Source organism: Colias philodice, chromosome 32, assembly GCF_061535455.1.
Source record: "Colias philodice isolate Cphi_HAF_F1 chromosome 32, ilColPhil1 Martin Lab GWU primary, whole genome shotgun sequence".
Taxonomy (NCBI): domain Eukaryota; kingdom Metazoa; phylum Arthropoda; class Insecta; order Lepidoptera; family Pieridae; genus Colias; species Colias philodice.
In genome coordinates this window covers 428,651-454,206 of record NC_143117.1, presented here as the reverse complement: position 1 = coordinate 454,206, position 25,556 = coordinate 428,651, and the positions used below count along the sequence as shown (strand labels likewise).

Genomic DNA, 25,556 nt, shown 5'->3' with positions numbered 1-25,556 from the left:
TACAGGATCAGGTGGTTAAGACGAACAATTATCGGAAGTACATCATAAAGGACGGGACCCAGGACTTATGTCGTATGTGTCACCGTCCTGGAGAAACTCTCCGACATGTTACTTCCGGTTGTTCCATGCTTGCCAATTCTGAGTATTTGCACAGGCACAACCTAGCAGCCAGGATTATCCACCAAGAGCTCGCTCTGAAGTATGGCCTTCTTGAAGGAAAAGTGCCTTACTACAAGTACGCGCCGGAGCCAGTCCTGGAAAATAACCGTGCCAAGTTGTACTGGGATCGGCCCATCATCACAGACAGGACTATCCTAGCGAATAGACCTGATATTGTGGTGATGGACCGAGCAACTTCTAGGATTTTCTTGGTAGACATCACTATTCCACATGACGACAATCTTGTTAAGGCCGAGTCAGATAAACGGCTCAAATATCTGGATCTGGCGCACGAGGTTGTCGAGATGTGGGACGGTGTGTCTGCCGAGATAATCCCTATAGTTGTGTCCACCAATGGGCTGGTTCCTGCCTCCTTAAAACAATATTTAAGGAGGTTGGATTTACCGGTAAAGCCCATGACAGTGGGGATACAGCGGGCAGTCCTTCTGGATAACGCTCGAATAGTCCGAAGATTCCTCACTCAGTCGCCCTAGACTCCGGCCGTCTGGCCACTCAGCCGGAGTTTTTTTTTTTTTTTTTTTTTTTTTTTTTTTTTTTTTTTTTTTTTTTTTTTTTTTTTTTTTTTTTTTTTTTTTTTTTTTTTTTTCACACCGCCGCGAGGCGAGATACTTGCCCCATAACAAATAATAATACAAAAGATTTATTGCAACCAACAGAACATACATAATAATACACAATACAAAAAAAGGAAAACAGACATAAAATAACACAAAATTATAAGGAATTTACAACACTTACAAGTTAAAAAAGTACACGAATGTATTATCTGTGTTGCGCGCTGGCTGCAATTAGGCCCTGGCTCAGCATAGTGTTGTGGGAGCAAGCTCCACAACGCTGATAATTCTGCCAGATACCCAGATGAATAGTTTGCGCCTCCAATCAAGTAGGTATATATAAGTATAATAAAAATAGAATAATTAATTATGAATGTAAAGAAATAATAAATGTGTAATAATAATAATATATAAGCAGTAGAATAGATATATTTGGTCAAGTAAAATCAGTATTTATATGTAGGTATATAGGTAGGTATATATGTATGTATAATATGTTAATTTATAAGTTTGGATACGTATAGTCAAAGGAAATAAAATTATGATGATTGTAATTTGAGCAGTAGTGATTTGTAAGTGCGACGAAAGTTGGATTTGCACTTGAGTTTTTTTATTGGAGGTGGTATGTTGTTCCAACATTTCGTCGCATTATATTTAAATGACCCACGAAAGGCGGTAGTTTTATGTTGGGGAATTGATAACTCTTGGGTCCCACTTCTTATTTCACCTCTTTTAGTATACTTACGCCACAATAGTTTTGTGTACAGATATTCAGGCTGCTTTGTATTGATCGTATCAAATAAAAGGCAAGCTAATAATAAATCTTGCCGACCTTTCATTTTTAAAAACTTTATGCTATTAAGAAAAGGGGTGACGTGAGACCTGGGTGGGATTGTGACGCAAAATCTGGCACAGGAGTTTTGGACCCTCTGAATAAGACGGTGTGCTTTTGCCGTTAGACAAGGTCCATAAACAGGGAGAGCATAATTTAATTTAGATAGTACGATGCTTTCGCACAGTCGTATTCGTAGATCGACACTCAGAAAAGGCCGAATATTGTAAAGAACTTTGAGTCGATAAAAGCAATTACTAACTAAATTAGTGACATAATCTTCGAACCTTAACTGAGCGTCGAAATCGATGCCCAGGTTACGAGCAATTGTAACCCGCTCTATAGGGGTGGAATTTACAAAAACGGTGGGATCTGCTTTAACCAAGTCAGAGACTTGCTTCTTAGACCCAACAACAAGATATTTAGACTTGGATGGATTAAGAACCAATGAGTTTTTATGAGACCAGTCTGATATGCGTTCCAAATCCTCATTCATTTTCCTGGTGCATTCTTCTATTCGGTCTCTATCAATAGGAATGTAAAGTTGCAAATCATCGGCATATAAATGATATTGGGAGTTATTTATGCAAGAGGTGATATCTGCCGAGTACATGATAAATAAAAGAGGACCGAGAATAGAGCCCTGAGGAACCCCTCTATTGACAGGCACAAGCGAAGAAAGATCTCTGTTGCCGTCACCTTTAACCAGCATTACTCTTTGGTGACGTTGGCGAAGATAGCTATCAAACCAAGATGAAGCAATAGAATTGAAACCATAGAAATTAAGCTTTGAGAGAAGAAGAGAAATATTTATACAGTCAAAGGCCCTAGAAAAATCAAGCAGAGTTAGAATCGATGGCTGGCCATTGTCGCATGCAGAGAGCAAGTTATCCACAACATCAATCAATGCAGTACAGGTACTACGAAGTTTTCTAAAACCTGACTGGTACTCCGGTAAGATATTATTTGATTCGCAGTACTTAGTGACTTGGTTGTAGACAACTCGCTCTAAGATCTTGGAGAGGTAAGGAAGAATACTGATTGGCCTAAGGTCCTTGAGGGCAGTGGGATTGTTGTTTTTTGGTATGGGCCGCACCAGGGCTGTCTTCCACTGCGATGGGAAAAGTGAAGAAGAGAGAGATGTATTAATAATTTCAGTAAAAGCATGAAGAGAATGTGGAAGTGTTAAAAGAAACATGTCCCTGGTTATTCCATCAACTCCTTCTGCATTACTTTTGATGTCCAGAATAAGTTTTCCGACATAGCTTTCACTAACGGGTTCGAATGTAAAAGTACTGTCACAGTAACGATTTTCGTTAAAATAAGCAAGGTCGACAGGGTCAGCAGTACTTTGACCGGGAACATCCAGGAAATGTTTATTTATTGCGTCGGCGTCACACAAATGTTGCGGGATCTCACCAGTGCATTTAAAATCAGGGATAATATTTCTTTTCAAATTTTTCCACAGAAGTTTAGCGTTATTCTTGTGTTGGTTTATGTTATGATCGAAGAAGGCTTTCTTTTCATAGAACAAGCTAGTGTTCACTAATCCTTTCAAATTTTTATAGTCCTGAAGATGAACGTCAAGGTTAGTTTTTCGATATTTATAATGTTGCTCATCTCTCAACTTCATCATGTACCTTACGTTACTAGTTAACCATGGATACGACACTTTTTTTATTAAAGACTTCTTTATAGGGGCAAATGAGTCAAATAAGTTTATAATCAAGTGATTGAATGCATCTACCATCTGATTCACATTGGATAAACGCACAATTGTATCCCAGGGAAGAACAGAAACAGCTTTATTAAAATTATTAATATCTATGTCCTTTAAGGGTCTAAATATTATGTGTTTGGGGGACAAGGTGTTTTTTCTTAATTTGAATTCTGTTGTGATAAATGCATGAGCACCAAGGTCTGGGATATGCTCAACTTTTATTTTAGCTACAGGAGCATTTGTACAAACAACATCAATAAGTGACTGACTATGATCGGTGAAGTGTGTAGGCTCATTGACATGATTTACCAATTGCAGAGATTGTAAGAATGCATTCAAGCGTGCGGTATTTGGGTCTCGTTTGTTAATGAGATTTATATTAAAATCACCAGTTAGCACCAGATAGTCGTAGTCACTGAATGCAGATATAGTGTCTGTTAAAGTGTCCAAAAAGACATCGACGCTAAGCCATGGCGGGCGGTATGCTGTGCCGACAATGACGCGACGAGAGTTTATCTTCATCCTCAGCCACATCTGTTCGACAGATGCAGGAGAAGAGGGAATGGTACAGTCTCGCGCTCTCATACCACGCCTTACGTAGAACCCTACACCTCCACCCCTACTGCGTACTTCGGGAGGGCGGGGTCGGTGACGGAGATTAAAGCCGGGCAATGAAGGAGCATGTGCTTCCTGCCCATCCCGAAGCCAGGTCTCATTGATCGCAAAGATATCTGGTTGTGAGCGATCAAATGCAGCACGGAACTCATCCTGTCGTGTACCCAGAGAACCCGCATTAAAAAATCCAATAATTAAACTAGTAGACTTGGCCATAACAATTAAATAATAAATAGTAACTACCTAATGCAATAATTTTAAAATCATACGTATCCCGGGTGCGATTATTTAATTGATAAGAATAATTGTATGGTAAACTATAATAAAAATTTAAGGTAATAAATAATGTTTTGTGAAAATAAATACTTTTAGATACAACAGGAATAACAAAAATAATATTAAAGATAATGTTAGCATATGTTATAATCTCATATGGTAGTAGGTATGTTGTAATATATAAATAATAAAGTAATATTATTTGATTGTGTATGATAAAAGATATAGGATAAAATTTATTCAATAGCATTCCCAAAATTCTTAAAAGTTCATAATATGATATGATTTTATATTTTTTTATATGTTCATTGTCCAAAATGGTACCTGAAGAATTATCAGCTGTATCGTGGAGTAGGAAGTAAATAAACAGAATAATAGAATTAACATATAATATTGCCATAACTGACCACGATACCAAGTTTCGCACAACCACAACGCAATCACAGTTATCTACCTTATGTTTAATTAAAATAGCGACAAAAAGTAATATTAAATTAAGAATTAAAACAATTTTCACAATACTATAATATAAGTTCATACAGTTTAAACGTAACACATTATTTAGAAAAAAGTTGAGTACAAAGAAAGGGTCTGACCACAATATAAAGTACATAATTTTAGGTATTGAAATTGAATTCAAGATAGAAAATGAATAGTTCATTAACAGATTAATATCATATTCAAATATACGGCGCAATCCACTACAAATACATAGAAAATATTGAAATATATAAAACTCAAGCTTATTAAATAATACAATATTATATCTAATTTTTGTTATCAACATTGTACGGCACATTTTTGTTTCTGAATACACGGGTAATATCGTGTTCATTACGAAATAAACAAATTTTTGTGGTTTCACTTTGTCTTGCATATATACGTCCCTCCTTCGTCCAGGCAAATCTCCAATTTTGTGCCTTACACATTTCACGTAGTTTACCGAAAAGTAGGCGATTAGATTTAGTTAATCTTTCATTAATATAAATTGATTTTTGATGGTGAGGTGGGAGTCCAAGATCAGCTGTTGTCAAGTTGCGTTTAATGCGAGCCTGCTTTATAAAATCATTTTTTATTGATCGGCGCGTGAGTTTTACAGCGATAAGCCGGGGACGCGGGGAGCGGGAATCAAGGTGCAAGCCATTCGTAGAAATCGTAGAATCATTAGTACGATGTTTAGACCCTATGCGATAAGCACATACGATGTCGCGTTCTTCGATTTCGATGCCGAGTTTTAGTGCAGTGGTGATAACAAGATGAGTCAGGGACTCGTTGTTAGTTTCGGGAATGCCAGATATTTCTATATCATTGAGTAAATCAAGCTGATAACGTTCGTTTAACTCGGATTGTAATGCATTAACGGTATCACTAAGATTAGTTGTGTCCCGGGAAGAAAGTTGATCGCGTATGGTGCTTAATTCGGCCCTCAGTGAGACGTTATCGTTTTCCAGTGCCAGGATTTTCTCCTTGTGAGTATGCAGCTCGTTTTGATAATCAGCCAGTTGATCACGCAAGATGTTAATAGTGTTCGAGAATTCTTTTTTTATCTCAGTGAGGGCGGCACTTATATTACTTTCAAGTAGGGATTTCAACTGATCGTAAGTAAATGGGGAAGGTGGGACTACAGGGGAACTATTTGATGATGAGCTGGTTTCATGAGAAGTGTTTTCTAACTGGGCTTTAGCGGGTGTTTCATCGCCTTTACGTCGAGATGTAACGTTCTTACAGAGAGGACAAAGCCACGATCGTTTTAATTCTTTAAGATTTTTCTTGAAGTAGTCGACGGAAATATTGATACACTTGTAGTGATAAGACCCCGCACAGGTAGTACAGTCAAGTTTTTCATCATGCCTTAAAAATTTCTTACACGCAGCACAATTCATGATAGATTAATACGTAAATAGTAAAGTTAAGAAACAATTTTTACTTGCAAACCTGCTTCACATAAATATGTCCCACTAAATTCACCAATTACACAGTGAAATGTAACTTATATACTTTAAATACAATTAATTATTCACAGAACTTTTAAAAACAGCTGTTAACTTTCGAGGCGCAAACTACCCTCCATGACATGACATTGAATAATTATATTTTACATACATACATGTATCGGATCAACAAAATCGATAACAATAGCTTACTTCAAATGGATTAATTTCCAAATGCCTATCACCAATTGCAAAACCTTCCCCGCCCATTAATGTGAGTATTTTCTCCTCCACCTCTGAAAGCTCCACCACCGATTCACATCCACCACCAGTCTTATTGCGTGCCCGGTATCTTAGGGCAGCTTTTTTCTTCACGGCACTCTTTTTGTCAGACCAATACTAAAGCAAAATTAAAAGTTTATTAATAATATATAGGTAAGCCAGATACCTACACGGTATAAGATGAATAGTTTTCTATATGCCTATTGCCTACCTTTGTCCACTGTTTCCATGTTTTAGTGCAGCCTCCCAAGCTATTTAATTTGATAGTCAACTCCTCCCATGTTTTTCTAGCTTCGTCTCTAGCGCTCGGGACTTTTGAAAAACCCTTGGCTAAGCTAGGATGTTTGCTAAGATAGTCGACTAGATACTCTACTTGGGCACGGGAGGGATGAGACGACCTTTCCGAGGAGCTACAATGTTTAAGATTTTAAGTTAAATATTTCAATAAGCTTGTTGTATAAGATAATATTTTAGTTAAATACAAGAATCACATTACTCACCTCATAGTTGTTATTTTTGCAGTTTTCTCCTTTAAATAATTTATGCAACACGTTTAACAGCAATTACACAACAACTTAATAAAGCCAAACTGAAACATTAACTAAAACTCCGGTTAAATATTTGATTCGATGTCCTCGAATTTCATTATTTTGTGCTGTTTAATCGATAGCTGGTAGTGGATTTTCTTAACAAACTGCTTTTCTTTTCCAACAAAAATGCGTAGTTTTTGTGAAAATCGAAAATGAAAATTATTTTTTTTAAGGTTATTTTTGTACTAAAAACGACACTTTTATACCATTGTCGTATTAAAACTTCTAGTAATCTCGCACACAGGCAATATTTTTAAATATAATGCCGTATTATTAATTTATTTATAACAATTTCTTAAATTATATTACCTGGAAAATGTAAGTTTGTATTTACCACGTATTTACGACATGCCATTATAGATAATAAATGTTATATTATGACGCGTTCACAATTGTAGATAATAAATATAATTCGAAAGTGATTTTTAAAATGAATTTGTCAAAAATAATTTTAAGGACAGCGCTAGTCGTCCGCTAAACGGATGAATAAAATAAATTAGTTGTCCGATTACCGGATGAATAAAATAATAATTCTTTAGAGAACTGCCGCACGTATTATAGGTTTTTTGTGGGGGGAGGAGAGGGGGGAGGAGGGCACACGTAGGTATTTGATTTTTTTTGCGCGTCGACGGAGCCCCGCTTCGCGGGGCTCCTATTTCTGTGTAGTTTTTTTTTTAAGAAACCTAACCTAACCTAACCTAACGGCTAACCTAACCTAAACTTGATTTTTTTTTGCGCGTCGACGGAGCCCCGCTTCGCGGGGCTCCTGTTTCTGTGTAGTTTTTTTTTTAAGAAACCTAACCTAACCTAACCTAACGGCTAACCTAACCTAAACTTGATTTTTTTTGCGCGTCGACGGAGCCCCGCTTCGCGGGGCTCCTATTTCTGTGTAGTTTTTTTTTTAAGAAACCTAACCTAACCTAACCTAAACCTAACCTAACGAATTGAGGGCGAATATCTCGGCCATTTTTGATTTTAGAGAAAAGTTGTTCCTATAAAACATGCTTATATTAGCGTAATCTTTACGATAAAACAATAATAAATAGGTGTTATAATGACACCAACTCCATCAAAAATTTTCTAAGTCCTGAGCCCCCTTTGCTTTAGTCCAACCCAACTAGCTTTAGTGTTAAAAGGTTATCTAGTAATCCGAATAATCGGACGATTAAATTATTTTATTCATCCGGTAATCGGACGACTAATTTATTTTATTCATCCGTTTAGCGGACGACTAGACACTTCGTAATTTTAATTTAGATAGCATTTGATAATAACAAAAATTTTACGATACATAAATAAAATACAAACAGGTTGTTTAAACCTACGTAGTTTTTTTTTGTTTGAGTGGGAATCGCCCTAAAGTCGCTTCTGGCACTCGCCGGCCGCTGCCGCGGCACGCTCGCTTCGCTCGCTCGGCTCGTGCGGCAGTTCAACAGTTAACCTAACACGCTCGTCGCTTCGCTCCTCGCTACCTATTTGAATACTAAAAGTAAAAGTTAATCGATTTTTAAAACTGAAGCAAGTGAGCTATAAAAAAAACATTAAAAATTAAAATGTATCATTTATACTCTATGATAAGCTAGTATATTTGTATTGCTAATCTGTGATCTGCGTCATATTAACTAATCTGTGTTATCTGTGGCTTGTTGTGAATACAAAATATGGAACGATTTTTGGCTATACTAAATTGTTAAAATACTATTTTGACAAAATAAATTGTAATATGTAAATAAAGTAATAGGTACGTAAATACATTTAAAAATAATGCGTGTGAGTGTGATAATTAGACATTTTGATACTATAATGGCTTAAGATTTTACTTTAAGTTGCGTTTTTAGTACAAAAATAACCTTAAAAAATATCATTTTCAATTTCGATTTTCACAAAAACTACGCATTTTTGATGGAAAAGAAAAGCAGTTTGTTAAGAAAATCCACTACCAGCTATCGATTAAACAACACAAAATAATGAAATTCGGGGACATCGAATGTAATATGCAGCCAAAACTCCAACATAACTTTTAGAAAGAATGCAACACGAAACACTTTAAAATTAGGTACAAAAAACCACTTGAGAAATAAACATAAGTCAAACGAACCACAGACAAGCGTCCTTTTTTTTCAGTGACGCTAGAATTATTTTGATTTTAAAGAATTTATCAGTGTAAAATTGCAATTTTAGTTTAATTCCACCCACGGTACAATACTAAAGTGTTATTATGTCTTCAAAATGTGTTAAATTGCCGCATTTTAAAGATAATAACAATGTCGATAAATTCAAATCTATAAGATCCCTTCACTAGGCAAGTGAGTTTCGAAGTGAGACTCACTTCGCTTCGCCTCTGCCGAGCGGATGTTTACAGAATGCGAAACCAAAAACTCGAACGTTCGAAAGTGAAGTGAGTCGACTCACTCAGGTGAGATGCGAGTTCGGGCGCGTTTTTTACAGAATAGCCTAGCTGCTACGTCCGTACAATACGTTCCCGTGAGAAACGTCGACGCAGCAATGTCTTGGGGATCCGTTGGCGTAACTCCTCCCCCCGAAGACCAGCAACTATTTGAGCACGGTGTGATAAAATGTTGCTGGAAACTGTGGTCCTGGCGAAGATTCGGTACAATTTTGACTGTCTTGATCTTCCGTCTTTGTATTAGGGTCGTCTTGATTCTTCCAGCACGTAACGTTCTTATAACGGATTACTTTGTAAGTTGCGAAAAGTAGCAAAGTGCCCAAAAGGAATGTATAAATTGGGACAGTGGTATGGTATATCGTCGATGTATTCTTTTCTAGTTCAATCGGTGCTTGCATCAGTACCTTAGTATGAATCTTATGCAGATCTTCCAAATTTATTGAATTCAACTTTACATGATTTTCAGGGCTGTGGTTGAAGTGTATTTCATTTAAGTCGATATTACTTATTTTCAGTGGTTGTCCTCGAATTCTATCTTGAACGTTATTGACTTTAAATTTATCTGATTCCAGGATACAAATATCCCGTTTGATAAAATATGCTAAATTTGCCCAAATCCTTAGCATAATGACAGAAAATGTAGATGATATATTGCAAGAATTGGTTAGAATTGAAAATACATTAGCTTTCATTCGTACGTCCTCAACACATCATTCTATGTTAAGTTCAAATGTGTTAAAGGATATATTAATAAAATTAAATACTATATATGGTAAGGATAGAATTTTAGAGTTAGAATTAAGACAATATTACGATATAATAAAACCAGGATATTATTTTAATGGAAAAAAGATTATAATTGTTCTTAAATTTCCGATAGTGTCTAAGGATTCATTTACTTAAGCTTCACAATATCTTTTTTGACTGATATGCTCTAGAGACCTAGAGTGTCATGAGACAAGTGGTGTGATGACTGGTACTTAAAACCTACTGAGTTATTTTTTTAGTTGTCCTACTGTTGTACTGGTCCAATTTTTTTAATTCTTTCGTTGTTGGAAAGCTACACTATCCATAAGTATAATACACTATGTTTGTTCAATAAATGCTTTTAATAAAAAAAATACTAAAAGTTTTACAATTTACCAAACATTGAGTCCATGTTTCTGTAGCAATCTATTTATTATTACTTGGGACCATATCCAATGTTATAAGTAACATTTTTATCTCTTTCAGGCAGACCATCCATCTCAATTTGCCTTAATTGACATATCAAATACTACTGATCAACCATCATGCTCAGGTTATCCACATCCACAAGATGCCAAGGATCTTGAATTGGTAAGAGCAGTTCTTGAATAGAAAACCTATATGAAATAATTCTTGTTTAAGGTGGATGTTCCGACCGTCCCTCCATACATTTTTGATGACGACTAAACACTTAACACAGACACTATTTCTTTAAAACTAATCATTTTATCACTTCTCTACAATGAAATGTGTCCGCGTTCGACCTTTTTAATCAATAACTTACATTATTTACTTAGAAAAACAACAGTGAAATACCGGCAAAATTTGACACTTCTACAGTAGTGTGCGTGACTTTTGCCAAGCGAAACACGACATAAAGCACGACATCTAGCGCGTCAATGTCTAAACGAATGGCGATGTTTAGACATTGACGCGCTAGATGTCGTGCATTCGCGTTCGTTATCTTATACATAATTCGCATAATTCTAATAAATCAAAGTTCTATGTGTAATAATTGAGTAATTTCATTTCCAATCGTTCAAAGAAAATAACAATAAAATAAAATAAAACTAATGACCTTAGAAACTATGTTTTTTTTTGTAAACAATTTATTACTCATTATTGTTCGTCCGTCGTAGGTCTGTAAACTGTATTGTACACTGAAGGTAAATGGTACTGTAGGTACTTTAGTTCGGCGTCGTCGTCGGCTTGATATAAAATTACATTCTTGATTTCATTGACACGCGCTATGATTTGCGCGCGGAATTTCTTGTGTTGTGAATTTATTTTTGTATGCTATGCATTTTTTGATTCAAATTGCAATATTTCTCTAGTATGCATTTGAGACTATATTGTAAATTGTAATAATTGATCGTGGGTATAGTCATTAATTATTCTAATAACGCAATTAGTAATATGTATATAAGGGAGTTTAAATTAAACGATGTGTTTCTTCTGAAAACAAAAGTTGAGACTTTAATATTCGCACATTTAACAAACATAACTTTTACATTGTTAATGTTACTAAAATGAGAAAAGAAATTACTAACCTGAAAACAAAAGAAACGACATTTAAAGTTTAATTTAACTTAAGCACACAATTTAAACAGATCAAAGATTACACAATAATTTTAAATTAACACATTACAATTTTATTTGGCGTCGTTCGCCATTATAGTTCTCTCGCGAGTCGCGACCTCTGTCGAAGGTATGTCTCACTAATGTTATATTATCTATGCCGAGCGGCAAAATTCAAATCCACTACTTAAACTATACAAAGAAATGAAGTTTCTTTACATCTCCCCCCCAAAGAGCATATTTTGCAATATAATTTACACAAAACTAAAATATTCTAATTCAAATGCTTGAATACAAATAATATAACATAACATAGCTTCATCTAACTCTTAATACTACATACATACTATAATTTTAGTTTAACAGTTTTCAGTAAGTATAAAATAGGTACATTTTTTATTATTCTACTTTAAAGACAAAGGAATTAGTTTCGTTATATGAAAGAGGTTCGACTCTGCCTTTTTATGGCCAGTATTAATTCTATAAATAGAATTTGAAATCTTTTCAATAATTTTAAACGGACCAATTCTCAATTCATCTAATTTGTTTCTGTTTAATTTACTACCATTCTCAACATATACCATATCTTCTACTTGGAAATCAAATTTAGCTCTATGTTTATCAAATATTTTTTTGTTGTAATTATGAGATTTTAAACTATTTATGAATGCTATTTTCCTATCTCTGAGCAAATCTTCTTCTGAGATACTATGTTTAAGTTCATTTGGCAAACAGGATATATTTGTGCCTTCTAATAGATATTTAGGAGAAAACCCTGTGACTGAATGTTTTGTTTTATTATATTTATCAACACAGTCATGAGCAATCGTTGTCCATGCTTTTTTATAATTATTTTCATTAACTTTACATCTAATTTTATTTACTAGAGTTTGATTCAATCTTTCATTTAAACCATTGGAAAATGGAGCATTTACTGCAGTGAATATTATTGGTATTGATTTTTCCTTTAAGTAATTTTTGAATTCTTTTGAGTTGATTCCTGGGTACTGATCAGAGAAGAGCATCCCAATTGTGTCTGAGTCTGTTGCCTTATTTATTAATTTCATAAAATCATTAGCATTTTGTGTCTTTGATGTAATAATAAAAGCATATCTTGTGAAATGGTCCACAAGAAGATGTAAGTATTTTTTTGTGGATCGTTTGCCTCCAAAGCCTCCAATTGTGTCGATTGAGACTATCTCAAAAGGTCTGGTAGCAGGGCCTAATTGTGACATTAAACCATATTTTTCTTGCCCTCTTGTTTTATTCCTAATACAAGTCTCACAATTTTTACAATGTAGTTTTATATTTGTTGTGATATTTTTTGCTGAATATAATGGACTTATTGTGTTAAGCATTTGTCTTACACCAATGTGACACATGTTTTTATGGACATTTTGAATCAATTGTTTACTGAATTTTTCAGATAAAATTATCTTTTCATAATTTTTAAACTTTTTGTAATAGACATTGTTTTTTAATATTAAACTGTTTTTTTTATTTTGTAACTCTTCATTTTTTTCTTGGTCCAAAATAATATCATTTAATTTTATCAAATTTACTATTTTTAATGTATCATCTAAGTTTTCATTTGCATTTAATACAGGATTCCTACTTAAACAATCCGCTTCAATATTTTCTCTTCCTGGAGTGTATTTGATTTTGAAATCATATTGTGATAAATAATAAGTTAAATCTCCCAACTCATCATCTGTCCTTGATCTAATATTTAAATTTTCTAAAGGTTTATGGTCTGTATATACTGTAAATGATTTGCCAATTAGCCAGAACTGCCAATATTTTATAGCTTCTTTGATTGCTAAACATTCTAAGTATATTGCTTTTTTTTTCTTTTGGACTTTGTTTAATTTTTTGGAAAAATATGCAACTGGTTTTTCAATTCCATTTGGTTGTATTTGTTTCAATACAGCTCCTATACCTTCCAAGGAAGCGTCTGTATAAATATTAATTGGTAAGTTCTTATCAAATATTTCTAAAATTGGTTTTGAGCACAATAATTGTTTTATAGCCTCAAAAGATTTTTGGCAATCTGAAGACCAAGTAAAAGTCTGATTTTTACGAAGTAAGTTGTGAAGAGGATCCAAAATCATTGATCTGTTTGGTATATATTCATGATAGAAATTAATTTTTCCTAAAAACTGTCTTATATTTTTCTGACAGGTTGGTACAGGAAAATCTTTTATTGAAATTAAATTATCCCGTAAGGGGCTAATAGTATTTTTTTGTATAATATGACCAAGATATTTAACGGAGTCAGAAGCGAACATACATTTTGTAAATTTAAGTCTAAAACCTTCTTTTTTAATAGCTTCCAATAATACTGTTAAATGATGAACATGCTCAGAAAAACTTTTAGAGAATATAAGTATATCGTCAATATAGTTAACAGCAAAGTCAGTAAGCTTATGTTTCCTTAAAATATTACCGAGTATTCTTTGGAAAATAGCTGGCGATGTCTTTAGTCCAAATGGTAGGCATGTCCACTGATAATGCCCGTCTTGTGTTACAAAGGCAGTCTTGTGTCTGTCTTCAATCCTTAAAGGAATTGACCAAAAAGCGGAATTTATGTCCAGTGTAGAAAAATAGTTTGAATTTCTTGTTTTTATTACAAGGTCTTCTATTAATGGAAACGGTTGAGCCTGGGGTACTACTATTTTATTTAGGTCTCTAAAATCTATGCAAAGTCTTGATCTTTTGTTGTCTTCCTTTTTAAAGGCTAGTGTTACTGGTGCTGCAAATGGACTATAAGATTCTTCAATAATATTTTTGTCAAGTAATTTTGCTATTTGCTGTTCTATTTCTATTTTATCTTGAACTGAACATCTGTAAGGTCTTTTACTGCAATATTTGTCCATGAGTAAATCAATACGTGCCTCATATTCTTTGACAGTGCCAACATCATATTTGTCTTTCGCAAAGATGGATCTATAGTTGTCAATCAATTCATAGATCTTTTTTTTCTGTTGATTATTTAAATTGCCCATGTTTATTTTGAAATTTTCTTCCAATATGTGCTCATTAAAATTTATTGAAACTTTTTCACATGACGTATCTTCTTTTTTTATTTCTTTATTTTCATTTGTAACATTTTTTTCTTCAGTTTTTTGTGTTATTTCCAAATCCTCATTTTGAATCAGTTTAAACTTCTTAATAAGGTCCAGACCAATTAAAAAATCATATTTAAACTCTTTGCTGTCGACAATATAAACATCAACATTTTCTTCAATTTTTAAAATTTTTATTCTTATTGTTGTCAAACCATTAGTCTTTTTAACACCATTAATTGTAACTAGGTTATCCTTATTTAAAATATTTTCACTTTCTTTCACCCTTAATAATTTGGAATTAATTATTGATACATTAGAACCGGAGTCATATATACCGAACACTTCTAATTTTCCATTTAATATTAGTTTGACTTTAATTAATGGTGTTATTATTCGTTTTTTGTATCATTGTTATTTAATTCCACCTCTATCACTGAATTATTTACAGCTTTACTGTTGTATGTCTTACCGGGATGTTTAAACCAACACTTATCTTCATGATGATATCTGACGCCTTTATTTAAACCTTCACAAATCTTACATGGTTTTGTTATTTTTTCAATATATGGTTTTGTTATTTCTTTAGTATCATAATATCTTTTTGTTTTATAGTAGTTTTTTTTGGTTGTTAAATTTTCATATTTACCTATTTCATTATATAGTGCGGCAGTTGATTTTACAGTTTTTTTGTCAATTTTATCCATAATGTATTCCGGTAATCCCATAACAATAAGACTAATCATTGTTTGAGTGTCAATATCCCTGTTTACTTCTAATAACAGTCTTTCCTTTTTAGTTGCATATTCCAGTAGTGATCCAGCTTGATATTTGAAGTTAAATGCATATTTCTCTTGAGTCCAACCTTTATTTCCGTATGTTTCACACAAATTTTCTTTCCATTCTATCCAGTTTGAATTCACAGTTAGTTTTATCAACATACTGGTATACCAATCTATACATTGTTTCTCTAATAAATATTTCAATATCTCAATCTTCTCTTTATCTTCTAAAATCTCAAATCTCTCACATTCACTCTCAAATACAGTTATCCACTGATTTACATTCGAATTTTTATTTGAAAATTTTTCTATCATGAATCGTTCAGCTACTTTACTAATATTCTTATTTTCTGTTGTGGTGTTTTTATTATTACTCAGTAAAGGTACGGTTTCTCTTGTAATTTCTTCCAAATACTGGTCACCAAACTGTAAATTTTCGCCTTCGTCTAAATATATGTTCCTCAAATCTGTATTTAAAGGTATCCACACTGCACGTGTCTGATGTCTTTTTTTTAATGAGTTTTTTATTTTAGTGAATACGTCCGAAGATATTAAACTAGTGTGCTTACTTGCAGGTTTTAAATCATCTGGAATATTAAAAATGCGTCCATCCGTAGTCTCGATTGAGGTTATGCACACCACATTGGATTTTCCATCTGATCCCGCTAAAACTGCGAATTGGAATCGTAGTTTATCCATTTTCATAACTAGAAATGTCGTTTTATAAGGGAGTTTAAATTAAACGATGTGTTTCTTCTGAAAACAAAAGTTGAGACTTTAATATTCGCACATTTAACAAACATAACTTTTACATTGTTAATGTTACTAAAATGAGAAAAGAAATTACTAACCTGAAAACAAAAGAAACGACATTTAAAGTTTAATTTAACTTAAGCACACAATTTAAACAGATCAAAGATTACACAATAATTTTAAATTAACACATTACAATTTTATTTGGCGTCGTTCGCCATTATAGTTCTCTCGCGAGTCGCGACCTCTGTCGAAGGTATGTCTCACTAATGTTATATTATCTATGCCGAGCGGCAAAATTCAAATCCACTACTTAAACTATACAAAGAAATGAAGTTTCTTTACATGTATATGTATTTTCGGTGGGATTCAAAACAAAAAATTGGCCCGTGATTTTTATGAAATTTCACCACATTGCAAATCACATCAATCATAGTTCATACACATGTATGACGAAAGTGATTAGTATTGTGGCTAACATTGACTCATCAGTTCATCACTGAAACCAGTGATAAATCAGTACCTATATCATATTGTGTTTGAATATTTTTAAACAATGATATAAGTATACAATTATTATAAATCGATAAACTATCAAAGTAATCACAAACTTGCAAACATTGGTAAAATATGCTTTAGCGAATTTTCAGACAGACACACAATTTTATTACTTAGTTTGTTTTAGCAAAGTAGGTACCTACTCTGTTTACGTCACGCGTCGGCCGTCGCGTCGTCGAAAACGGTGCACCCAGAAACAAACATACCTAATTACCTAATTCAGTTACAATCCTTCTTTTGTTCCAATACGATTTTTTTTCCTGATAGCTAATAGCAAAACCATATGTTACTTTGTTTTCGTAAATGGGCATTTTCACAAAAATGTACCCCCTCCTTGAAAAATATATTTTTTTTGATAGTATTATATTTTAAACTTTTTTTGGTCTCTTTAAAACGGAAATTCAATATACTTCAAGAAAACATATAATATGATGGGTTTAAAATGAGAAAACTGTAAAAATAATAGGACACAATGGAAAGTCTCGCAATTTTATATCAGTTGTGTGACTATATTCAGTAGCTGGAAAAACAGTGCAAAATATAAGAATTTTTAGATATTGTTTATTTATTAACTTAAAATCGTTATTTTGTATATTTTAAACACTCACTATTCCCAACTTTTGGATCTAAGCTAATTAAAAAAAACATTAATATATTCAGTATTGTGACTCTGGTACTTCAACTGTCATTATTATCTTTACATTTAAAATGTTAGATACTTTTTTAGAGAAAAGGCAACAAATATTACACTTATGTATTATTCTCCATTAAAGAGACTGATTTGAAGGGCATTAAATGTAAAATCTACTGAAATATTTAAAAAATTCAGCTCCGTAATATAGGGACAGTCACACAACCGAATACCTAAAAAGGGAAAGGGTGCGTTTACATGGCGAAAAAAAAGTACGCAGGCACACATAATAAATATAATTATAAACTTAACTTAACTTCAAACTAAATTATCACAATCAGTTCGGGCTTAAGCCATCACATTATTATTATTTATCTAAAGGGTAAATTACTATCAAGATTCAAGAATAAGAAGTCTCTTTTATGTTTTATATTGGCACTAATCAAATTAATCAGTCGATAATCAGTCTTCGTGATTCGTTTATTATTAACCTTAAATAATCTCAATCACCATATTTGATAAAAAAAATCTTGTTTCAGTGGACGCTGCAAACACGAAGGTTAATCTGTAAATAAAAAAAAAACCAATGAAAAATATCGTGAAAAAAATTAATTTTTGTTCCATTATTATCTTTCGTTGTTATACAAGGCACATTGTCTAGATTCTTAGTTCTGCTGGCTTATTTTGTTTCTTTTTCTGCATAATGCTTCTTTTTTTTTCCTCAAAAAAAAATTTTACTTCCTCATGCAAAATGATCAATCAGCTGTTGCGATTTGTATGGAGAAATAATTTTTATTTTTGAAATCTACTTTTTGCCGTAGTTTCCTACTCAGTCAAAAATGTCTTAGAAAAATATTTTTATAGCTCAAGAAAATCGCCATGTAAACATTGCTTTATGTGTTCAGGCATGTTGTGACTTTTCGTTCAGCGTATATGTGACCGCTCAAATAGTCACACAGCGGAAGTCACATTTGATAATCCTCTAGTAATAAAAACGGTTTAAAATATAACCACAACACTTATATTCATCAAAACTTTTGATCAACTTACATATAAAACATTTAAAACAAAATTAACTAAATACTACAAGATAAATAGATAGAAATAAGCCAAAATATGGTCACATACCTGAATGAAGAATTTGGTCCCTGCGGCTTGCAAACACGCGTGCACTCCTTCTAAGCAGTTTTTTGACCCTGACGGCTTCTAACCTGATAAGTTGCATAGCAGTAGCTATGGTGTTGACAGTAATGCAAAATTAATTGAACCACAGTAATTTTCTTTTTAGAAAATCGGTGACACAACTGAATGTTCCGGGAAGGACAATTTTTTTGATTTTCTTTTTGATTTTTTTATCTTTTATTTTGTTATATAAGGTTATTATATTTTAACTATTATCACAGTAACTGATTATCCTGGACCAAATAAAACCTTAAAAGATGGTACCTTTCTTACAAAAAAGTTAAGAAATAATGTAATAAACGCGTAAGAGTAAGCAGGGGACAGCGTAAAATTACCCATTTTTCGATTGTTATTTATAATTAACTTAACTTTATTTTAGATTTTGTCATAGTTTTTGTTAAAAAAACAAAATATTGTATACGTATAATCACTTTGATAACATATATAAATAATTCTGGCAACTACTTCATTATATAGAATTTAATGAATTCGAGGGACAGTTGAAAATCAGGGGGGTATACATTTTTGTGAAAATGCCCAAATATGTTTTTCACCTTCCTGGTTATTTTCACATAATGAAATATAATAAAATAATAAATAGTGTATTAGATTTGTTATTGTATCTTGTATAGGTACGAATTATTCTTACTTGTTGGTTATGAAATGTTCAAATACCTATTGAAATAATTTACTGTTACAAATCATTAGTGTTATTAGTTTTGAGTGAATAGGCATGGATCAGAAATTCAGAATATTATATGCTGCTAACTACTCAAATACATACATGTTTTGATAAAAAAAAACAATAGTGTACAGTGAAATTAGTCTCGAGAAATTTTTGCATATGTAGTGGTGTGTATATTACTCAGATCTTAGAGCGCGTTTCCATTATATCGTTCTAGCCTATACAAAAATGTTTCGATATCCTAACATTACTATTTAATTTTATACTTATCCCTAGCAATACTCTGATTTATGTTTTAAAGAAAATGGTTTTGACTTTATAAAAAAAATAATATATCATTCAATTTTACGTCCTTGAGCCAATGACAAGGCGAATACCGTGAAACAATAAAATATCTTGTTCATAATAATTTGTTTCGTAATTAATATTTGACCATAATAATTACGAAACAAAACAAATAAATAAATCGTCACTTGATAGTGGAAAGTGGAAACACGCACAAAACCAGAATAAACCAGTTTACGCTGTCCGCAGGTGCCTCGTGCAGTCCGGCGTCAGTCGCTTGGTACCGTTAGAACATAAAGCACACATTTCATTCGAAAATTATAATTATTACGTAGTTTAATTGTTAAATTTTGTATTTGTTGATTGTTGTTATTGTTTGTTATTGTTGTTATTGTTTGTTATTAAAGTGAAACTTTTATTACATCGTCTCAAACTTTTTGGTCTGTGTAGCGCATGTCGCGTGTATCGCGGCTGCCGAGTAGGTATACCTACTCGGCAGCCGACCGTCACGCGACATGCGCTACACAAAGCAGTGTTCGGAACCGTTCGAACAGTTTCACTTTTACCGTGGTTTACATTTTTGGCCGGAGAACACCTAATTCATACACGTCTTCACTGAAGTAAAAATCGGCACTGCTTGTAATGTTTGGAACTAATAAAATATTAATAATACTAATATTATATACTTGAATAAAAACTAAAAATAAAATGTTGTTTTTTTTTATTTGCTGACCATACACTACTACAAACGCAAAAATTTCTCCAAGCTAATTTACCTGTAATGTAATAAAATAAAACTGCGTTTTATTGTAATCAATTTTGACATTATTTATTTTCCAAAATTAATGATGAATAAAATAGTTTACGCCAACAAATATGTATAACTTTTATTTTTATAACAATCGTTCATACCGTAGCAGGTAGCGTTTTGAGTCTCACGCAACGTTGCCGCATCGCATGACAGCAGCAATTGCGACGTTGCCATTCCTTTAGTATAAACAAACACTATGGATACCTACGCGTAGGTACGCTCGCGAATGCAAATTCGGTGATTTACTAATTATTGATAATCATTGAATTCGTTTTGAAATAGCCTGTACTTTGTAATTTTTAGTGTTATAGACATTTATAAAATGTGGTGCTCATTTTTTTTTGTAATAAATTATCCCGCTACGCTATTGTATTTTCGTTGTTTTATTTCAAGTGAACACCCATACAATTTTGTCACGAGCCGCCTCTGGCCTCTGGGTGAAATCAACCAGTCAAATGATTTTTGTTCTAATTGTATTTTGGTAGTAGTTTGTTTAGAATTTACATTACCATTGTTTAATTTTTATTTTGTATTTGCAGTAAAATAAAAAGATGAAAAACTTCATTAGGTATATTGTCTACTGTATCCTCCACAGTTGTGTGACCCCGACGTGCATTGAACACGCAGCTTTCTGATACTAGTAGCTAAAATCAAAACCACAGATATGTCTGTGATCAAAACCATAATAATATTTTTACCTACCTATTATTTTACTAAAAGTCGAGTGCATCGAAATCGTAAATATATGTTTTTCACCTTCCTGGTTTTTTTTCCATAGTAAATAGTGTTTTTGATTTGTTGTATTTTCCTAGCCAAATTATTACAAACAATATTTTCGCTCCAACTCCAAGGTATCGTATTACGAGTACGAGTTAATTGTGTCTTTAAGAAGTATAGTAATAAAACAAACAAAATAAATCTTGTGTAGAGCAATTTAAATCTCGATAATTATTTCTATTAATATTATACAAACTTTTTTAACCGCCTCATTCAGTCGTAGAGCTGTCAAATGTCGATTGCGCGGCAAATTTGTATTTTTTTTTTCATTTTGAAAATTTCATCATCTGTTGTTTTACAGTATTTTTTTATCAAAATATGTAATGCAGTTTACAATAAAAACAACGTATATCGAAACAATACAGCTTTGTGTGAATATTAAATTATGTTCTCAGTTCAATTACTTATTATGTACTATTTTTCGTACATTTTGATATCAGTTGAAAATATTATACTTATTATCATATAAAATTTTTGGTTAATGCAGCTGGTATAATAAGGTAATGCGCTTTCGTGTTTTAACTACATAATTAGTTCAATATTAATTTGTCGTAAAATACGTTATTTTGTTATTAATTTGAATAATATTGTAAGGAATCTAATTCAGTGTTAGATTTTCAAAATTAGATTAAGGATAATTTGTAATCATTGAAATAAATATTTTTGGATGTACATACTGGTCTTTTTATTTTATTCCCCTGTGCTCATATTATGTCATGAAACCTTTCAGTAGATACATGGACGAAATCGCAGCCAGCTGCAGCGCCCAGCAGTAATTAGCTATAACATATAGGTAAGGTAATAAATAATAGCTCTATAGTTAATACGCACCTTGATACTTACCGTAGAGTTGTTTGATGTTGAATCCGTAATAAATAAAATTTACACAATTGAATGTTACTTTTGATAGGTTATTCAGATAGAAATAAACGAAAAAAGTTTGGAAAATCCAAAAGTGCACGCCTCATAATTTTTTTTTAATAATTATTTATTAATTATTATTTTTGTTTATTTAATAACAATTAAACCACATCGAATCAGACCCTGAAAAATGAAAGGGTTCTATTCCTGAGCATACTCAAGCGTAAGAGAAAAAAAAAGACTCGATTAGTAAAGTATTTCGGTCGCTATCGTGTTAACAAGAAAATCCTCCGCACATACAGACACACGGACGTCCAAGACAGAACTTTTTTAAACTGTTTTTTAACTAGTTTAAATAACAAAAATGACATCAAAAATATCATGAATGTTAAAAATAGTGTTTTTTTCTTAATATGTGTGTGTATTTATTATCTTACAAGTGCAATGTATGATACATAAAGACATTTTAAGTTTGAAAAATCAGATGTTTTGCGCGAAGTGACAGTAGTACCCACCTCAACGCTTCGCTTATGAGGCGTGCAATAAATAAATAGTTCCCGTTCCCGTGGGATTTACGGGATATAACCTATCCTATTTGTTAATCCAAGTTATCTGTTGAGTATGAATATCATCGTTTACGCATGAAAATAAGTGGACGCGATCTCCACTTATGTTCATACAAATACAGACTTTACAGGGTGCTCCAAAATTACAACATTTCAAAATTTTTTGCTACTTGTTTTTATTTTTATTTTAATTAAAACTAGATAAAAACTAACAGTAATTTTTACTTTTTGAAAATATTTAGGTTTTTATTAATGTTTAAAAATCGTCTTATTCCTAAATGACGTCATTCTTATGGTGGACTTTGTTCTAACGTCTGTATGTATAACGTCGCCACATCAATTTTAATTTTAATTTATTTTCTCTTAAAATTTGCGATTAAGAAAATATTTTTTGTGGTAACAATAGCATTATGAAGAAATGCTTTTTTTTTTCTTTCATGCTCTTAATTTTATAATAGTACCTATAAAATGAAATGTTATCCAACTTCAAATCGAAAGGCACTGTATCCATACAGAAAAATGTCTAAGCTGTACAAAAGTGAAATCTACATTTAATTATACCATAACTTAATTATAAAACGTTACATAGAACTTATAAATCAAAAATTTCGAAAATTCGAGTTTTAAACATTTTTTATTAAATACAGCTTATGTAAAGGATAAAAATCAATAAACTTAAAGATTCAGAATAAATAAACAATTACACAAATTATGTTTCAGACAGCCGGAGGCCCCAAAAAAAACTACGAATTCACTTAGAAATACTTTAATATAAACTTATTACAATACGTCTTGCTCGATGCAAGTCTTAACAATTAATAACTATAAAGCTAATTGAATATAAAATGAAAACTTAAAATTACGTTGCGCCAATGGAATCTGCAGTGCTATTCTGTAAGGTTATTATAAAAACTCGAACGCGGAATCCGCGGTGAGTTTTCGATTTCGTATTCTGTAAAACTCGACAGTACTAGTGGCGCCACATCGTCGAGAGCGGCGACGAGGCGAACTGTGCTAAGTGAGTATTTTGACCACAGACATGTATCAAGATAGACTAAGCGAGTGTATGTACTTCCCGTGTCCAAACTAAGTTTATGAAACTTACTTGACGCTGGCCTACACTCAGTCCGCGCTTGCAGTTCGCCAAGGAAAGACGTGAAGCTGAATAAAGTAAAATGCCGAATTGCGCCGTTATAAACTGTAGAAACTCCACAGCTGTGAGTGGCCGAGTTAGCATAGATGTTTCCTTCCACCGGTAAGTAATTTTCTAATCAGAATATGCACTATTTATTTTAAAATCAAATAAAGAATATCTGTGGAAAACGATCGTGACAAACACGGATACCAAATCATACGAAATGATTCGGAATACATTGCGGCTTTTACTTGGCACGGTAAAGATCGCGTCGTATGATAACAAGCAATGAATAGCGTCTTCTCATTTTTCTGTTCTCATTTTTCTGTCCAATTTTGTGGTTAGTGATGTTCATTTGATGCAACAGTTCTCGATTCTAATCGATTTTATAATCGAACAGAAAAATGATAATTTGAAGGAGCAATTTTTCAGAAAAAAAGGCATAGATTTTTTTTGTCATTTAATACGACTTGACCTAGAACTTTTAAGTATTTTAATACAAAGGTACTAAAAATAAATATTATGACATGGACGCCATTAGTTATAAAGTGTCATCTTGGGAGTTTTTTAAGAAAACTCCTTATTGCTTAGACTATGTTTGTTTTTTCAGTTTTCCAAGTAACCCGAACATAAAAGGAAAATGGATCGATGCAACGGGACATAAAGATTGATTGATTGACAGTTTCATTACTTTCTTTCGATGGCCTCTCTAGTACGTAGTACATGGTAACTCAATGGGCATATGTAAGAAAAAGCTAAAACACATTAGTTTACTTGTTAGAATATTAAAAGGTTTATAACTTTATTTTATCATCCCTCTGTCTATGGTAATTATCATTTTTCTGTCTTGAATCGATTTAGTAATCGATTACGATTCATTTATTTGACTACCTCTTAGACATAGATCTAGTTTGATCTGATTTCTTTCGATTTACTTCGATGGGATAGGACGATACTAGAATCGCCGCGCGAGTGGCGGCCTAATCGATTTAGCGTAAAATGAAATTAACATCACTAAAAAGCGCTCGTGACGTCATAACGCGTCAAGGTCAGTACAAAAAATATGACACGCTTGGTTTTCATACAGATCGCGGTACTTGCGTTGTCTACTTAAATATACATGTCTGTGATTTTGACGTTTATAGTATGAATTCGGCATTCTGTAAGGTAATTTTACACCTCGAACGTCGAGTTCGAGTATTTACAAATACGAATTCACCTGTCAGCAATTCACTCGCCTATTAGGTGCCGAGTTCGTGAGTGAGTTAGTGGTTGTGGAACAAATTTGATACAAATTTTATATATTTTTTTACTAAAATGGCGCGTTATTTTATATTAAGTGCTATAATACGAGAAGCTAATGCTGTGGATATAATAGAAAGTCGCCGGCAAAGTACCAGCATTCGGGACATGCAAATTATTAATCGAAATAAAAATTTTGTTGAATGCTACCGTTTATCGGAAGAACTAGTTTCTCAAGTGATGGAAGACATTAAAGTTTTAGTTAAAAAACCTCAACGTCGACGAAGAGGATTAACTGCTAGAGTCAAGGTATGTATCTAAGTGCTTTATATGTGTATTCATAATGTCATGAAAAGTTACTGTTACAATAGTCATCGGTCCCGTGATTTCATCTGCGGAAGTCCCGATCCCGTGTGAATATTGGGATAACTTTCCCATAACTCTGTAAAACATTCCATTATGTAGGTAGGTAACATAACTTCCTCGCATAGAACATAGAACCACTAACGAT

At 32.8% G+C, this 25,556-nt stretch overlaps 1 protein-coding gene and 1 long non-coding RNA gene across 3 annotated transcripts; both read right to left on the bottom strand.

The window, feature by feature from the left end:
* Window positions 1-15,161: 15,161 nt before the first annotated feature.
* LOC149474916 (uncharacterized) lies at window positions 15,162-16,665 on the bottom strand. 2 transcript variants are annotated; one of them, XM_089714020.1, is made up of 2 exons: window positions 16,407-16,665; window positions 15,162-16,312 (listed from the first exon to the last, which is right to left on the bottom strand). In XM_089714020.1, the coding sequence occupies exon 2, from the start codon at window positions 16,262-16,264 to the stop codon at window positions 15,170-15,172; it is 1,095 nt and encodes a 364-aa protein (XP_089570146.1). In that variant the 5' UTR covers window positions 16,265-16,312; window positions 16,407-16,665; the 3' UTR covers window positions 15,162-15,169. The 2 variants fall into 2 exon arrangements, with proteins under 2 accessions (XP_089570146.1, XP_089570145.1); XM_089714019.1 differs by having other exon boundaries at window positions 15,162-16,315; window positions 16,411-16,665.
* Window positions 16,666-17,782: 1,117 nt separating this feature from the next.
* LOC149474915 (uncharacterized) lies at window positions 17,783-18,835 on the bottom strand. Its single transcript, XR_016318177.1, has 2 exons — window positions 18,630-18,835; window positions 17,783-18,066 (listed from the first exon to the last, which is right to left on the bottom strand). It is a non-coding gene; the product is annotated as an uncharacterized LOC149474915 (long non-coding RNA).
* Window positions 18,836-25,556: the final 6,721 nt, after the last annotated feature.